General features: G+C 39.8%; 5 protein-coding genes across 10 annotated transcripts; 3 read left to right on the top strand and 2 right to left on the bottom strand.

Moving 5' to 3' along the window:
- Positions 1 to 391: 391 nt before the first annotated feature.
- Positions 392 to 2,267, bottom strand: LOC117143596 (ionotropic receptor 75a). The gene is made up of 3 exons (XM_033308346.1): positions 1,708 to 2,267; positions 843 to 1,646; positions 392 to 785 (listed from the first exon to the last, which is right to left on the bottom strand). The coding sequence occupies exons 1-3, from the start codon at positions 2,236 to 2,238 to the stop codon at positions 495 to 497; spliced, it is 1,626 nt and encodes a 541-aa protein (XP_033164237.1). The 5' UTR covers positions 2,239 to 2,267; the 3' UTR covers positions 392 to 494.
- A 693-nt stretch (positions 2,268 to 2,960) lies between these two features.
- On the top strand, positions 2,961 to 3,999 carry LOC117150649 (COMM domain-containing protein 5). The gene is made up of 3 exons (XM_033317631.1): positions 2,961 to 3,325; positions 3,400 to 3,543; positions 3,604 to 3,999. The coding sequence occupies exons 1-3, from the start codon at positions 3,018 to 3,020 to the stop codon at positions 3,767 to 3,769; spliced, it is 618 nt and encodes a 205-aa protein (XP_033173522.1). The 5' UTR covers positions 2,961 to 3,017; the 3' UTR covers positions 3,770 to 3,999.
- Positions 4,000 to 4,095: 96 nt separating this feature from the next.
- Positions 4,096 to 5,001, top strand: LOC117150651 (U6 snRNA-associated Sm-like protein LSm4). Its single transcript, XM_033317632.1, has 4 exons — positions 4,096 to 4,197; positions 4,258 to 4,299; positions 4,362 to 4,460; positions 4,586 to 5,001. Exons 1-4 carry the CDS (start codon positions 4,195 to 4,197, stop codon positions 4,904 to 4,906), a joined length of 465 nt encoding a protein of 154 aa, XP_033173523.1. The 5' UTR covers positions 4,096 to 4,194; the 3' UTR covers positions 4,907 to 5,001.
- A 255-nt stretch (positions 5,002 to 5,256) lies between these two features.
- LOC117150646 lies at positions 5,257 to 11,417 on the bottom strand. Of its 6 annotated transcripts, none has more exons than XM_033317623.1 (17): positions 11,188 to 11,417; positions 9,948 to 10,132; positions 9,775 to 9,888; positions 9,574 to 9,723; positions 9,417 to 9,512; positions 8,628 to 8,846; positions 8,442 to 8,559; positions 7,475 to 8,386; positions 7,285 to 7,419; positions 7,148 to 7,183; positions 6,880 to 7,077; positions 6,537 to 6,815; positions 6,405 to 6,469; positions 6,279 to 6,342; positions 5,813 to 6,220; positions 5,580 to 5,735; positions 5,257 to 5,511 (listed from the first exon to the last, which is right to left on the bottom strand). In XM_033317623.1, the coding sequence occupies exons 2-17, from the start codon at positions 10,050 to 10,052 to the stop codon at positions 5,372 to 5,374; spliced, it is 3,195 nt and encodes a 1,064-aa protein (XP_033173514.1). In that variant the 5' UTR covers positions 10,053 to 10,132; positions 11,188 to 11,417; the 3' UTR covers positions 5,257 to 5,371. The 6 variants fall into 6 exon arrangements, with proteins under 6 accessions (XP_033173514.1, XP_033173516.1, XP_033173518.1 ...); XM_033317625.1 differs by having other exon boundaries at positions 8,466 to 8,559; XM_033317627.1 differs by having other exon boundaries at positions 8,478 to 8,559.
- Positions 11,418 to 11,796: 379 nt separating this feature from the next.
- Positions 11,797 to 14,329, top strand: LOC117150648 (malate dehydrogenase, cytoplasmic). Its single transcript, XM_033317630.1, has 2 exons — positions 11,797 to 11,973; positions 13,229 to 14,329. The coding sequence occupies exons 1-2, from the start codon at positions 11,812 to 11,814 to the stop codon at positions 14,237 to 14,239; spliced, it is 1,173 nt and encodes a 390-aa protein (XP_033173521.1). The 5' UTR covers positions 11,797 to 11,811; the 3' UTR covers positions 14,240 to 14,329.
- The last annotated feature ends 264 nt before the right edge of the window (positions 14,330 to 14,593 follow it).

Here is a 14,593-nt window from a genome sequence, read left to right as displayed (position 1 = left end):
TATACTTTCTCCAAGCACAAAAGTAGAAGCGATGCTCCAAATCCGCCTATTGAATAACATGCATAAAAATTATGATTCTAGCAAAATTATCTAGCAAATCTTACAAATTAAAATTATAAATCCAGGTAGCACTCCTGACAAGCTCACAGGATAAACGGTGTATAAGGATTGACAAGCTGGCTTCTTAATTTGCCGCCGTCGAAGAATGCGCTCCACAAAACCTTTTTCCTGGGCATTACACATACTACAAGAGAAAATATATAACTAATTACAAATATAAAATAATTATAAAAAATATTTAAGAAATATATTAGCCATTCTTTTTTTCAAAAGCAAATCTTACTTCCCAAGGAATGTTTGGGAAATATACTAATGTGGAACACAGATAAGACCGGATTAAATTAATAAATAAAACCAGTGAAAGATTTTGTGGTTTCTTTTGGTCAGTTAAGCAAAGACAGAATCAAAACAAAAACATGCGTATGACTCAATTCTTACGCTGTTTTGAAAATCTCGGTATACTGGCTGTTCTTGTGTAAAATCCAATTCAAAATTTCAACCTCCATCAGACCGGAGACTTCACGCAGATCACAGATCTCGTTGGCATCAAAATATTCTGAAATCACCGGATAAGCGTCCACCACTTCGCAATGAAAAGCAAATCCGCCGGCTTTGAGATATGGAACAGCATCCTCAATATGGCTAAAGATTGGCAATTCATTTAAACTTCTTGACGAAGAAAGTTTTTTCTCTATTAATCTTGTAATTGATCGATTTTGGCTTTCCTGTAAAATAAATCGTGTAATAGAAATATAAATATATAATGCTTTGAATGAACTTACTCGGAATAGGACTTTGTAGTAACCAATGTCTTCGAATGATATTTTTAAGGGGCTTGCAGTTATTTCGTCGACTGTAGAGGGACCCTGATCTGAAGAACTAAGCAATCCGCCCACCACGGAAGAGGTATAATAGTTGTACATAACCAGGGAGAATAGGAACAGTGTCATTACCAGAAAGCGCACTGAACGATCTACAGGATTCGGGTCCAAACCCTGTTGGCAACAAGCTCCAAAAGTCTGCAAAATTCGTTCAATGCACGTGGTCTTAATGCAAATCACCGGACTTTTCTGATTTAAATGTTCCAGCTTTTGGCTATTAACTCGTCTACGCAATATCTTGCAGTCGATAATTTCAAATAGCACCCAAATGATACTAAAAGCACCAAGGGTCAAAAGACAGAACAACCAAACTCTGTCGCTGAATGGCGACAGAAAGTTACCACTCTTTCCATGAGTATCCAAATCGGAAGTGTAGCGGTATAGAAAAGCCGTCTCAAATTTCCAACTCTGGTGTATTGTATCAAACTCTGCAAAGCGATTAATTCGATTGAAGGCACCGGATGCGGCTATATCTGCCTCATTTCGCATAACGATTCCCAAGAGTCCCAATCGAAAGGTAGTATTGCCCAAGCGTCCAGCCCATCCTCTAGAATTTCGGAAGTTGACCGTAAAATTGAAGCGTTCTCTCAGAAGTCCCAGAAGCTCGTAGTGATACTTTATAAAAGCAGCCACTCCAGCATCCTTGGTTGGCCTCGAAAGAATTGATTCAATCTGTTCATTTGAGATTATATCCTCCTTGTCGATCTAGTATCCAAAATTGAAATGGCAATAATCTAATTAGCTATATTACTTATTCATTACTTACAACACTTGCTCCTCTTAGAGTTAATCCATTAAATTGCCCGCGAAAATCAATGCTTTGCAAATGGAAAATATCGCAAGCAATATTCAATGTATCGTTTATCAACGTTGCTATCAAATTGATTTCCAAATGCGACTTTAAGTGTCGTCCTTTCGAATGAATATCCCAGTACGCATAACCATCTGTGGTTTCATTAACATAGGTTATCTGAGCGTTGGGACCAACATAGTTGAGATTTAAAGGAAATAGGGATTGAACCTCGAGATCAACACCCCAGAGAAACCACTGATAGGTTTTGTTGAAATACCTCTTTTCAGAGGCTTCAAAAAGAAGTTCAGATGATCCACTGCATCTGGCATTTACCAGCACAGAAGTTCGAGCGTAATTTTCCCGCGTCAATATGGATGTTAGTGAATAACTTTGGTTAAGGTTAACTACGCTCACAAATTGATTGATTCTCATCAATGCAAAAGAGATTTCCTTAAAATCTATCAATAAATATATGATGAAGGCCTTTATTGTAAATTTGCACATTGCTTACCTTTAAATAAACATGAAAACACTATTGCTTGCTTGGTTTTGACTAGACTTGCCACGAAGTTAGTTAGAACGGATTCTTCCATACTCGGAATTATTTCACCTTCGCCTGCAGCTAGTATTAAAATAAACATACCGATTAAGAGATTCATTTTACTATTGTTTATCCTGCCGGGCATGTTGTGCCATTTTATAGAAGTAGTGCCATTTTATATAGTAAGGTCTTTTGTTTGATTGACAGCATGAATTGCAGGTGCTAGTTACTAATTCTAATTTCAATTGGTTCATAATTTGCTTAGCAGCTTCTAATTCATAATTTAATTGATTCAAAGTGTAGCTTTGATTGACAGGTCAAATTGGATCATACATTTTTAATGAGAAAGTAAACTACTTCCAACACTTATGGGAGAATTAAGCCAGTTAGTAGTAATTTAAACTAAATTCAAGTGGTTAATAAAATATTTTAATATTTCTATAATAAACAACTGAATTATTGAAATATTTTACCAAAATGGATAACCTATTTGCAGTAAATTTAAAGACGCAAAAATATCATGTTTAATTTCTTATTTTATTAAGACTAATATCAAAAATCATAGCTAGAGTTTTTTGCTTTTTAATTTGATTTATGTAAATATTCTTTCCATTTCTGTTAATTACAAAAAAACCACACGATTAATATCGATTGTGAGCACCGAATATCGAAATAACTCATATCGAAGACGTATCATTTCTAGTTTGTTTATGTTTTTGTAAGAAATTTATGAATATTCAATATGTCGTCTTCGTTTAGATATAATCTTTTAAGGAGTGTTAAGCCATACACTCCATTCACTCCGCAATTGACTAAGTCCATGTTGCGTGTCCTTATTCAAGTGTCTGTGCACTACATCGAATCAAAGAAGTCTTCGTCGGAAGTGCTTTCCCTGGCACTTAATAAACTAACAAATGGAGGGCACAAGATCCCTCCGAACTTTTGTGAACTTTTTACAATGGTTTTCTTGACAATGCAAATCTTTTTAAGATATCCCAAGGGCGTGGTAAAGCATCATGAGCTGCGAAAATGCTTAATGGACGATTTAAAGTAAGTATTCATATGCATATGTACTTGGAAAACTTGACCGTTACTAACATAATTTTTATTAATATCATTAACAGTTTAACAGAAGAATATGTTGAAGATATCTGCAAAGTTTTGCTAAACCATCGAGACGTACTGAGCAAGAACTTTTCAGACACTAAAATGGACCGTGTCAAAATGTCAAAGTTGCAATGGAGAATCAACATTTCCTTATCATTAAAGTAAATATTCAACCTTTTCGCTATTTTATTTTTACTACACTTTACTAATTTATTTTCTAGTACCGTGCAAATTGATAAACCTACAATAGTCCTCCACTTCAAGCTCCAAAACAAGGAATATCGAACTCTAGAATTGCCACTGTCCATGTTTCAACAAGTGCGCTATAATATTGCTCTTTTACTAAATGAATTGCAGTCATTGCAAAGCCGGTTGGCTTTAAAATAAGTTACATGTTTTGTTATTCGTTTGGTTAAGTATTAAAACCGACTGTCACGCAGATTGTCTCGCCAACTGTCCCGTGAACTTGTTCCGCCGACTGTATATATATATTCAGCGCAGCGCAACTCTAACGACGCCCTAAGGCCGCCCATACTTTTGAACAATTTTAAATTTTTTTCTCATTTTACTCCCCAATATCGATAGATATCGCAGAAAAGTGATGAAATTTACCCTAGCTGAGTAACGGGATAGTTGGGGAAGTCGACTATAGAATTCTCTCTTGTTTTCCATTTAAAATTATGCTATAAGAAATCGGAAAACGGAACACGCTTTTAATAAGTACGTGTTTCATATTCATTTCGTTCCTACTAAGGGATAGACATCTCTATCGATTTCACATTATCGCTATATTAATCGATTACTTCACGAAAATGGTAAGCAATATTATTTTATGGTAAATAAAGGGCAAAATGATTAATTTTCATGTGTTTTAGCTGCCACTTTCACTTTTAAAAACAGCACAGAGCCATCCCATGGTAAGATGCTTGGATTTGCACACATTGGTCATACATATAATTTTTTATTCTAATTTACTTAGTTGGTGGAGCTGAAAAATGGTGAAACATACAATGGTCATCTGGTCAGTTGCGACTCGTGGATGAATATTAATCTGCGCGATGTTATTTGCACCTCAAAGGTAATATTTTAATTAAATATGTGGATGGCCGGTGTGCAAATACAATCGTATTGATGTGTAAACAGCCGGAAAAATGATAACATGGAGAGCTTGTTTATAGCAATATATTTATGTGTACTTTGCAGGATGGCGATCGGTTTTGGCGCATGCCCGAATGTTATATCCGCGGGAGCACCATCAAATATCTGCGAATTCCCGACGAAGTAATCGACATGGTCAAGGAGGACGCGCAGGCCAAGTCGAGGAATCGTACAGAGATGAACAAAAACCGCGGCGGCAACTCGTCGCAAAATCAGCGCGGCGGACGCCAGGGTGGCGGCAACCGCAACAATGTCGGCAATCGTCCTGGCCAGGGATACGGAGGTGCTGCTAACAACGCGATGCGCCTGGGTGGCGCTGCTGGCCAAGGGAACCGTCTGCCCCACGCCGCCAAAAATAGGAAATAGTTGTTCGGATCGTAGTAATAAATTCTTTTCAACCATTTCAAGTCACGTATTTATTATTAAAAAGTTGACATTTTTACACAGTCTCGATAATTTCACATCACGAGGTTTTCTTTGCTACTTATTGCCATGGTAATCTGTCTTTTATCCAGCAAGCAATTGGAATGAGTTGGTTTCAAGTTTGAAAAATCACTGGGGGCTGCACTATCGCCAAGCAGACTACACCCCGAACGGGGTTCATTGGATACTACAGTTGGATTCATGCGGACACGTCCGGCGCGGGGAGACGGGATCCAAGTTATTCGCTTGCTGCACAAATGCGTTTAGTAGGCTGAATTTCACTGGACCGTCTGTTTGTTTGTATCATGTAGTTTCATTATATTCGAATTTTATTTTGCCTATATTTACTTTAAGAAATATTTAATAAAGAGTACAGGTAAACAAATGTATTATTTATATGTATTGTAGCTAAACGAATTGACGGCTTTTTAAAAACTCAAGCATGCCCTGAACATTGGCATTGACCTGTGGCGGCTGCGTTTGTTGTCCGTTCAGCAAACTATTGGGCATCCCCATAGGAAGCATTTGCTGTGGCTGGTTGTTGAAACCTGCAAGTACACAATCCGATGCAATTTAATCGACTGCTGATCCGTAAGCTCTTGGTTGCACCACTTACCACCACTCTGGGAATTTTGCTGTTGAGCCAAATGCTGCAAAAATAAATCCTGTTGCTGCTGAGGATGTGGGGGAATTTGGTTTTGTGGAAAAGAAGAAAACTGTCTAAACGAAAGTATAGCCGGATCCATTGAAGTCCAATCACTGTTGTTGTAAACTGTTGCGAATGCAAATAATTAGTTAGATCAATCAGTTTTCTCGGTACCAAAAGATGTAACCATTTCAATTGCTTACCCTTGTTGTGAGCCATTGGATGCTGCAATTGCGAATCACCCACGGGCTGTCCCGGGTTCTGGTGTATGCCCATCGGCGCATTCCAGTTGACACCCATTGGTATTTGGTGCTGTCCCTGGGCACCGCTGTTGCCCACCCCATTGACGGGCATGTTCATGAAGGGCATTATTTTACTGGTGAGCTGCAGTCTGGATGCACCGCCCAAGCCCAATGTGTTGACGTGATTGAAGCCTGGCGGCGGCATGCGAGCTCGCTGCAGGTTGTCCACCAATTGCGGATGTGGTGGAACTTGAGGCTGTGGCGGCAACTTCGGTAAGGGGTTCTCATTATTAATACTCTGTTGTTGGACAACCTCATTTTCCATAAGTTCAGCAAGTCCCTTTTGGGTCTCAACGAAGGGGTCGAATCCTTTTAACAAGGACAATCAGTGAAAAGGCTTCAAAGTGAGATAAAAACAAGGTCTTACCTAAGTCATCGTCGACTATCGAGTTCTGTGTAAACCGATTCTGCTGAGATTGCGTGTTTGGAGGCTAGAAATCGAAACAAATATGATATTAGCATGTTGCTTTTTAAATCCATTTGGGTTCATTACCATAAATTCATACATTCCCATCATTCTCTGCTTTTGTTGCTGCTGCTGCTGCGAGTTTATAAGTCCTAGGATAACAACGTAAATATTATTATTGCGGGCTGGCCAGCATATTCATTGTAAAGTATGTCCCACCATTTTCGACAAAAGGCGAATTCAGTCGATTGCTTTCCAAAGAGGCCGCCACTCTTTGCGGCTCCGGCACAGCACCATTCCCATTGATTTGAGGCGGATGTCCATTTAGATACTGATGGTGTGACTGCTGCTGACTTTTATGGAAATCAAAGAACTTCGACATGTTGCCGCCAAATAGATTTTCGCCTGCCTGCTGTTGCAAAAGTTGTTGCTGAAGGATTGCATGGGCTTGAGCTCTGTTCAAATCGAGCGAGTTCGCCTGGAAATGGCTAAGGAAATCTAAAAGGAAATATACACACAATTATTAAAGTTTCGGTACACATCACAGTAGGAATTTACTTACCATTCGCAGGACCGTTGATTTGCGTCGCAAAGTTGTTGCGTTTCTGTAATTCGTGCATGCGAAGGAACTCCTCCTGTTGATGCAACACCTGCTGGTGGTGGTGCTTCTGCTGCTGCTGCAAATGTTGCTGCTGCAGCAGTTGCTCCTCCACGTGCCTAGTGTTGCGCATCATCACATTTTTGAAGGCTTCTTCCCACTCTGTGTATGCAAATTAAGAATAAATATGAGTTAGTTCAAATAATACATGCTTTAATAATGAAATCATTACCGTTTGTATTGGCTGCCTTTTGGATTCCATCAATGTCTATTTAAGCCCGTTGATATTTTTTAGCAGAACCGAAAAATGTGAAAATTTCCACTTCTAAATTAAAGAATTCTCTTTATTTTCAAAGATTCGTAACTTACCGTTGACCAAGTCAGGTAAATGAGACTGTCGCATTTCCAAATCTAGCTTATTCTTCAAAATGGGGGCTTGCTGGAATGATGGCGATGTGAAATAGCTAGGCGTGTCATCGAAAATGTTGAGCTTAGACAGCGCATCTGCAACGAAAGGTGTTAGCAGAGTGTGGTAGACTTAATGGATAAGCTACAATACCTGTTACTCTGCTTCCATTATCCACCAGACTCGGTGGTTCGACTGGATCAACAACGGGTAAGCATTCTTCGTCTTCTCCATTGCTGGGCGCCACTGCAGCGGGGCTGATGTCCTCAGAGGATTCAGCTGCTGGCAGAATCGTTTCGGCCTCGACAATAGCCTCGTTGCTCTTTTCGAGCTCCTCCTGAAACTTTACACTTTCTGGCTGGCTTTCCGAATTCACACTATTGCACTTCTCCTCCACATAATCACCAGTTAAACTCTTCTCACTTAAGCTACTCTCAGAGACGTGTCCTTCGCTATTTTCGCTACAAGAGCTCACAGATCTTTGAACGTTTGTTCCCGCTAATCTCTTTTGTGGTAAGTTATCTTCACAGCTTTCGGTTACTTCCGCCTTCTTTTGTCTTATTGTACTCTCGCTCGTTTCAACCCGCTCCGCCGGTTTACTTGCTGCAGGTGCTGGAGCAGCTTCCTTGCCCTTCTTCTGCTCCTTTGCACTAGCCGTGGCCCGATCTTTTCCACGCTCCGCCCTCGACCGATTGCTAGAGGCTTGCGGCGGTTCTGCCTTGGTGGAAGCCGGTGCATCCGCAGTGGCCTCTGCGAATGTCTCAGTACTTGTGCTGCTTCTCGTTTCGGGAACATAGTTCTCCTTGTTCGAGGCATTGGCGTTTGTATTGCTGCCGTTCTTATTCTTCGCCTTATTCTTCTCGTGCCTCTTCTCGTTGCGCAGCTTCTCCCGTTTACTCTTCCCACTGGAACTGGTCGCACTGGCAGCCGCCTCTTTGCCATTGATGGGCGAGACCGATAAGCTAGGCCACGCCTCCTTTTGCTGGGCATTACCTGATGCACTTGAACCATTTGTACCCGATCCAGAGGACGAGGATGACGCTGACGATGACGATGGAATCGCGGCTGATTGGGTATAGACATTATTAAGACATTTAGTATGTAGCTTGGCTGAAATTACCATTTGCTTTAGAAGCTCCGTTACCGTTTACAATACCTGTTGCATTCGGTCCCAATGAGGCAATTAGAGTATCGTGCAGGCGCTTCTCGTACTCCAGGTGCTTTCCCTGATGCATTTCCTTTAAATAATATATGAGCACATTTAGATACGGACACCTTTGTGTAGTTTAGTTATCTCGCAACTTACCTCCTTTGTGAAACTGGCCTCGGGATCGCCCAATTCATGTAAGTACATGCAGTCGCCCTTGGGACACTGCTGGTTCTTCATGAAGTGGCTACAGTATTTGGTTGTTCCCAAGCTGGTCTTTATGAGCCGCCCATCTATCATAATATTATTGACGCTTTGAATGGCCCGCAAGGCATCCGAGTTATTAACATATGTGACATAGGCAGAAGCAGATGGACCCTTCAAAATCGAAAAAATTGGAATAAGCTATGATGGCAGAGTGGGACGCGCGATTCGGTGGACCGAAAACTCTGATACCCTCGCAGTTTTATAGAAAGCAGGTTGATCAAATGTTACGCTTTTTGATTTTTATAAAATAATCGGGGTTATTCTAAAATAGACTCTTATCATAATTGGTCAAAAGTTGTTTTTTTTTTAGCATAAGCACGGAAACAGAACGTAAATTCCGATCCATTTAATCATAAATTAACAAGAAATTTTTGCATTTCGCACACAATTTTGCCTAAAATAAAAAAATACACATATATTAATAAAAAATGTTACAAAATAAACTTAAACTTGTTGTTATAAACAATGTTCGCTTACCAGAGCAGCTAACAACAAAAGGTTCAAATTCATTTTAATCGAAAATAAATTTTGGTAGATACACGTAAATCTGTTCAGTTTCATGAAAACGTGCCATTATCAAAGTTTTCATAGAAACCACCTAAAAATGACTAAGCAACTCGGGTATTGGCCCATTGGGCCATATGTATGAATGTATAGAGGTAATAAATAATTGAATCTTACAACTCTTACCTGGACCCCGGCATACGTGGTACTTGGATTTATAACGACTTTATGAATTTTCCCATATTTACCGAAATACTCGTGTTTCTTTAATATCTGAAAATGGCAATTGTGAGTGGTGTTGCTGTCGGTTATCTAAGGCGCAAAATCAACATACGTCTGCATCAGCAAGTCGGGGTGGTAGGCCCACAACGAACACCAAGTTCTTTTGGACAACGCGAACGTTGGCCAAGTGTTTGCGGTTCTCGGTGATCTTTTGTTTTCGTTGTTGGTCCCTTTGGCGTTTTTGGGACTTGAAGGCAATCATCTAAAGAAGAGGAGGAGTTAGTAGAATAAATACGAGGAGACCACGACTTACTTCCTCCTGCGACAGCGGCTTAAAGTCAGCTGGATTCTCGGGGTACTCCTTTCGGCATGCCGGACACAGCTTGTTCTCATCCGTGCGGATCCTATGCCAACAGAATCGGCAAATCTGGAAGCAAAAGCACTTGAATACGCTGCTGATAAGGGGGCTTTTATGACAGTATGTACCTGATATCCGCAGGTACACGGAAAGAAGGTCAGATCGTCCACCTCAAGCGGCTCCATACACAAAGGGCACTCGACTGCATCATCATTACTGCTCAGGCCGTTCATTTTCAGGTGATTTGTTGATTAGTGATGAAGTACTCGCAGTTGTAATTTTTATAAAATTGTTGATAATGATGAGAACCAAGCTGTAGAAAGTAAATAAAATTTATAGGTATAAATAATATATATTTGAATAGGTTGAAGTTTTGAGTGTATATCCCAAATCTCAAGGATAGCTTTTGTAGGATGGATTTCCATCAGATTGGTATGAACCTGCATTGAAATAGGAAGGTTATTCCCCTTATCTTGTACTTCTAAACTATACATATATGATTTTGTCTACCTAAAACACCTAATACACAAGGAAGGCATGCGATCTTCATTAGATGAATCACCCGGACCATTGGCGTTATTTTACACACTACGAAAACAAGTTGTGGAAATTTGGCACCTGTAGCTGACCACTTTCGTTAATATGCATATTTAAGGCTTTTACGGATAGTTGTGATTTGTGCCAAATTGTTTATATACCGCCCATTGTATTCGTGGTTTTGTTGACTTTATGCAACCTTTAAAAAAAGACAGTTTAATGCGAGCCGAAGAAGGTGTTTACCGTCAGGTAATTCTATTGTGTATATATACACACATACACGCATATGTCTACAACGCAGACACAAAACACAAAAAGTATTTTTAAATATGGATACCTTTTCATAACGGAAATCAAACCAACTCGGAAATGTACGCACTACCTGCGTACATCAATAAGTTCTCAAATTTAAAACGGAAGCTCTCTTGAAAACACGAACAAAAAGAAAGTACAATTTTCAAGGGTTTAATAACCGAACATGTGTGTGAATATGGCGAAATGTCAATACGTGTGGGTATAACGCAAAATTACTAGAATTTGCATCGATATTTGCGTATGCATTGTAAAATCACTTAATAGTTGTACATCAGCAATTTGTTAATCCACTATATACGCACACATATGCGAGTGTTTATGTACATAAGCGTACATTATTCACGCTGCACTTATTTACCAAACCACACAGCTGTGATTTATTGTTTATTAATTATGGCAAATCACGTACTCGTATAAGAGAGTAACGAAAATCGATTTTTAGACAATAACAAATGGCTGGTTGGAAAGGAAAACGACAAATGTTTAATGTACATAAGCAAGAGTATATATACATACACATATGTATGTACACGTAACACGTATGATTGTAGGTGTGATGTAGGTTTTCTTTATTCACTCTGAATAGTTGATGAAACGACGTTGCAGTGGTTAATTGTGTTTTTGAACGCTTTTTAATTTTTATAAATACTTGGTAGCAAACGTATCAAACGAAAGTACTAAGGCTAAAAATAAACGCAAAGTAAACGAATGGATTCGCCAAATTAAAGACTCCAATTTTTTCCACAAGAAACATTCGATTTTTTTCCACAGCTCAAACTATCGATAGCAGCAAACGAAGGAATCACTTTACACGACTGCATTTGCATATTTTAGATATGCAAATATAGCTAGGAGCTAATTTTGTATTTGTAAACAAAGTGACCAAGAATAATACAAAGAAATATGATGACTGGTGATTTTTCTGCAAATTTTATTTGTTTACATTAACTAACTAAATAACTATATATATAAAAATTTTTAATTTATCATCGTGTTATTTATTTATATAAGTGTTCACATTTTTTGGAGCTAGTGTAAAAATTAACAACTATAACAGAACTAATTAACTGTTTGTCTTACTTAAAAATTTAGTAAATTTATAAGGAACAACATAATCGATATGTTTTGGCAAAAAGCGTGATGCCATTATTCTTATCGCGATGGAGTCACGGCTACTTTTATTCGAAAAGTAGTGACTGGAAAATAATTGTGAAAAGTAACAGGTTCCCAATTGGCGATCCCTATTTACGTTTTTACTTGAAGTTCGTCCGTGGAGCGTTGCACCTGTTAAATTCTAAAATGGTAAGCTTGCCGGCAATTTTTAGCTACGCCCGTATAGTATATATAATCAAATTATTATTAATAATCTGCATATTTGATTATCAAATGTGAAGAATATGCATACATATGCATTCAAAGTGCCGCACACAATAATGTGTAGTTATGACGGTATGTGTGATTGGTCGCAATAATTTTTCTGGAAATTTAACATTCATTTGACCTCTCTCCATGCTAATCTTAAAAACCAAAAACCTTAGTGACGTAAATTCGAACGTATGCACAAATGTTGCATTTGCAGAGGCACCCAAAAGCATCAAATTATTGCAAATCCCAGCTAATTGCCAATTGAGGGCGATAAAAATGTTGTTTTCATGTTTTTTTAGCTCTTGCCGGAGCAGATAGGGCTTATATAAACCGGATGATTGGAGGCGGTGAAGCAAAGTCCATGCAGTTCAAATCTGTCATATCTTATCAAAAATGCTAAATGCTCCCTGGGGTTACGCTTCCAATTGTTTGGAAGTTTCAAACTTCTTCAATGACAAATATATCTATGTACAGGCATATAAAATAATATACGTTATGGATGGTAATTCCCATCTTTAGCAACATTTTAGTGAAAAATATGCCCTGAACTTTTCTTAAAGGGCAAAATATGAATAGGGGTCAATTGCCACAAGTGGCCTACTTTTAGTGCCCTTAGGAAAGGATTAACTGGGATTGCGTAACGAGGATGGGCGGAAAATGCACTAGCAAGCAAAAATCAAAGCCCACCACTTATAAATGGTTTATTAAATCTATAACTATTGAAAATGCCAGCTCAGAGCTAAATGGAGAGTACATTTTAGAGTTCTAGCAATGTTATCTATCGTAAACAACAAATGCAAGCTGATATAGAGCCATTTGAAAACAGTAACAAAAAACCTAGTCGCGCTTTTGTTTATTTTCAGCCATCATATTTTCACTAATTTTGCTGAAATTGCACTTAAATGGGTTTTAATTTGGAAATGGCGAGCTGGATATATACGATATATGGTGTAGTAGTTTGCTGTTTTCGCATATATTTCATCGCCGCCAAGCGTCTAAAAATAAAATATAGATTCAAAGCCAAAGGCTGGATGAAAAATTCGCCCCTTATTACAGTATAATTAGTTTAGCTGCAGCTAAACATAGCGAAGAATATTCATGAAATAAAATAGGGAAAATGCATAAAGAAATGAAAAAAGGAAAATGAAATACACTTAAAGGATTGTTTCTAATCGAGTGAATATATTTTCAGGCTGAACCAATTCGTGTTGTGGTGACCGGAGCCGCTGGCCAAATCGCCTACTCCCTGCTGTACATGATTGCCCGCGGCGAGGTGTTCGGCAAGGATCAGCCCATCGTGCTGCACCTGCTCGACATTCCGCCCATGGTCGGTGTGCTCGAGGGCGTGGTCATGGAATTGGCCGACTGCGCTCTGCCGCTGCTGGTCGAGGTGGTGCCCACCACCGACCCGGCTGTTGGATTCAAGGATGTCTCGGCTGCTTTCCTCGTGGGCGCCATGCCCCGCAAGGAGGGAATGGAGCGCAAGGATCTGCTGTCCGCCAACGTGAAGATCTTCAGGACCCAGGGCCAGGCTCTGGACAAGTTCGCCAAGAAGGACGTCAAGGTGCTGGTTGTGGGCAACCCGGCCAATACCAATGCCCTGGTCTGCTCCTCCTATGCGCCCTCCATTCCCCGCGAGAACTTCTCGGCCATGACGCGCCTGGATCAGAATCGCGCCACCTCCCAGATCGCCGCCAAGTTGGGTGTGCCCATTTCTGCTGTCAAGAACATCATTATCTGGGGCAACCACTCCTCCACCCAGTATCCCGATGCTGGACAGGGCAAGGTGACCGCCAATGGTACCGTCAAGTCCGTGGTGGATGCGATCAACGATAATGGCTACCTGCAGGGATCCTTCGTGGAAACCGTACAGAAGCGTGGAGCCGCCGTCATTGCGGCCCGCAAAATGTCATCGGCGATGTCGGCGGCCAAGGCCGCTTGCGATCACATGCACGACTGGTGGAACGGCACTGCTCCCGGCCAGTTCGTCTCCATGGGTGTCTTCTCCGACGGCAGCTACGAATCGCCCAAGGATGTGATCTTCTCGTTCCCCGTCGAGATCAAGAATAAGCAATGGAAAATCGTCTCTGGCCTGACCCTCAGCGATTTCGCTAAGACCAAGTTAAGCGTTACCGGCAAGGAGCTGCAGGAGGAGAAGGACGAGGCTCTGTCCGTGCTGGACTCGAATGTGTCTAACTTGTAATGCGACCCTTAAACGTTAATTACTAACATCATAGTTGTGCATTTAGGAACAAAGTTCATGGCAATAAAAGTTTTGTAAATAGCTCTGGAATGGTTTTGTTTTGTGCAAGTTAATTGTTGCTAACGATTTAAACTATAAGATTAAGGGCTTAATGGTTGATAAACTAAATAGTAGACCGTTTAGTTTATAGTTATTGTGATTTCATATTTTAACTACATGTAAAAGACAAATGGAAAAGTTCTAGTTTGATCAGTATTTTTACATGTCGATTTGGAAGATTACATGTAGAATACACATGTCAAATGCACATATGTAAAATGCCTTGATTGTCAGTGATTAATAAGAAACATTATT

The sequence above is a fragment of the Drosophila mauritiana genome, chromosome 2L (assembly GCF_004382145.1).
Source record: "Drosophila mauritiana strain mau12 chromosome 2L, ASM438214v1, whole genome shotgun sequence".
NCBI classification, from domain to species: Eukaryota; Metazoa; Arthropoda; class Insecta; order Diptera; family Drosophilidae; genus Drosophila; species Drosophila mauritiana.
Note: the sequence above shows the minus strand (reverse complement) of the source record. Positions and strands in the feature narration are given on the sequence as shown.

Bases quoted from the DNA above. Each gene is read 5' to 3' on its own strand.
- LOC117143596 (XM_033308346.1), bottom strand. From the start codon at position 2,238: ATGTGCAAATTTACAATAAAGGCCTTCATCATATATTTATTGATAGAT. The intron at 1,647-1,707 runs GTAAGTAATGAA...TTTGGATACTAG, and splicing joins CTCTAAGAGGAGCAAGTGTT to ATCGACAAGGAGGATATAAT. The intron at 786-842 runs GTAAGTTCATTC...TTTATTTTACAG, and splicing joins ACTACAAAGTCCTATTCCGA to GAAAGCCAAAATCGATCAAT.
- LOC117150649 (XM_033317631.1), top strand. From the start codon at position 3,018: ATGTCGTCTTCGTTTAGATATAATCTTTTAAGGAGTGTTAAGCCATAC. The intron at 3,326-3,399 runs GTAAGTATTCAT...TATCATTAACAG, and splicing joins TGCTTAATGGACGATTTAAA to TTTAACAGAAGAATATGTTG. The intron at 3,544-3,603 runs GTAAATATTCAA...TTTATTTTCTAG, and splicing joins AACATTTCCTTATCATTAAA to TACCGTGCAAATTGATAAAC.
- LOC117150651 (XM_033317632.1), top strand. The intron at 4,300-4,361 runs GTAAGATGCTTG...TAATTTACTTAG, and splicing joins CAGCACAGAGCCATCCCATG to TTGGTGGAGCTGAAAAATGG. The intron at 4,461-4,585 runs GTAATATTTTAA...TGTACTTTGCAG, and splicing joins ATGTTATTTGCACCTCAAAG to GATGGCGATCGGTTTTGGCG.
- LOC117150646 (XM_033317623.1), bottom strand. From the start codon at position 10,052: ATGAACGGCCTGAGCAGTAATGATGATGCAGTCGAGTGCCCTTTGTGT. The intron at 9,513-9,573 runs GTATGTTGATTT...TGCCATTTTCAG, and splicing joins CCCGACTTGCTGATGCAGAC to ATATTAAAGAAACACGAGTA. The intron at 5,512-5,579 runs GTAAGTGGTGCA...GTGTACTTGCAG, and splicing joins GCAAAATTCCCAGAGTGGTG to GTTTCAACAACCAGCCACAG.
- LOC117150648 (XM_033317630.1), top strand. From the start codon at position 11,812: ATGCCATTATTCTTATCGCGATGGAGTCACGGCTACTTTTATTCGAAA. The intron at 11,974-13,228 runs GTAAGCTTGCCG...ATATATTTTCAG, and splicing joins ACCTGTTAAATTCTAAAATG to GCTGAACCAATTCGTGTTGT.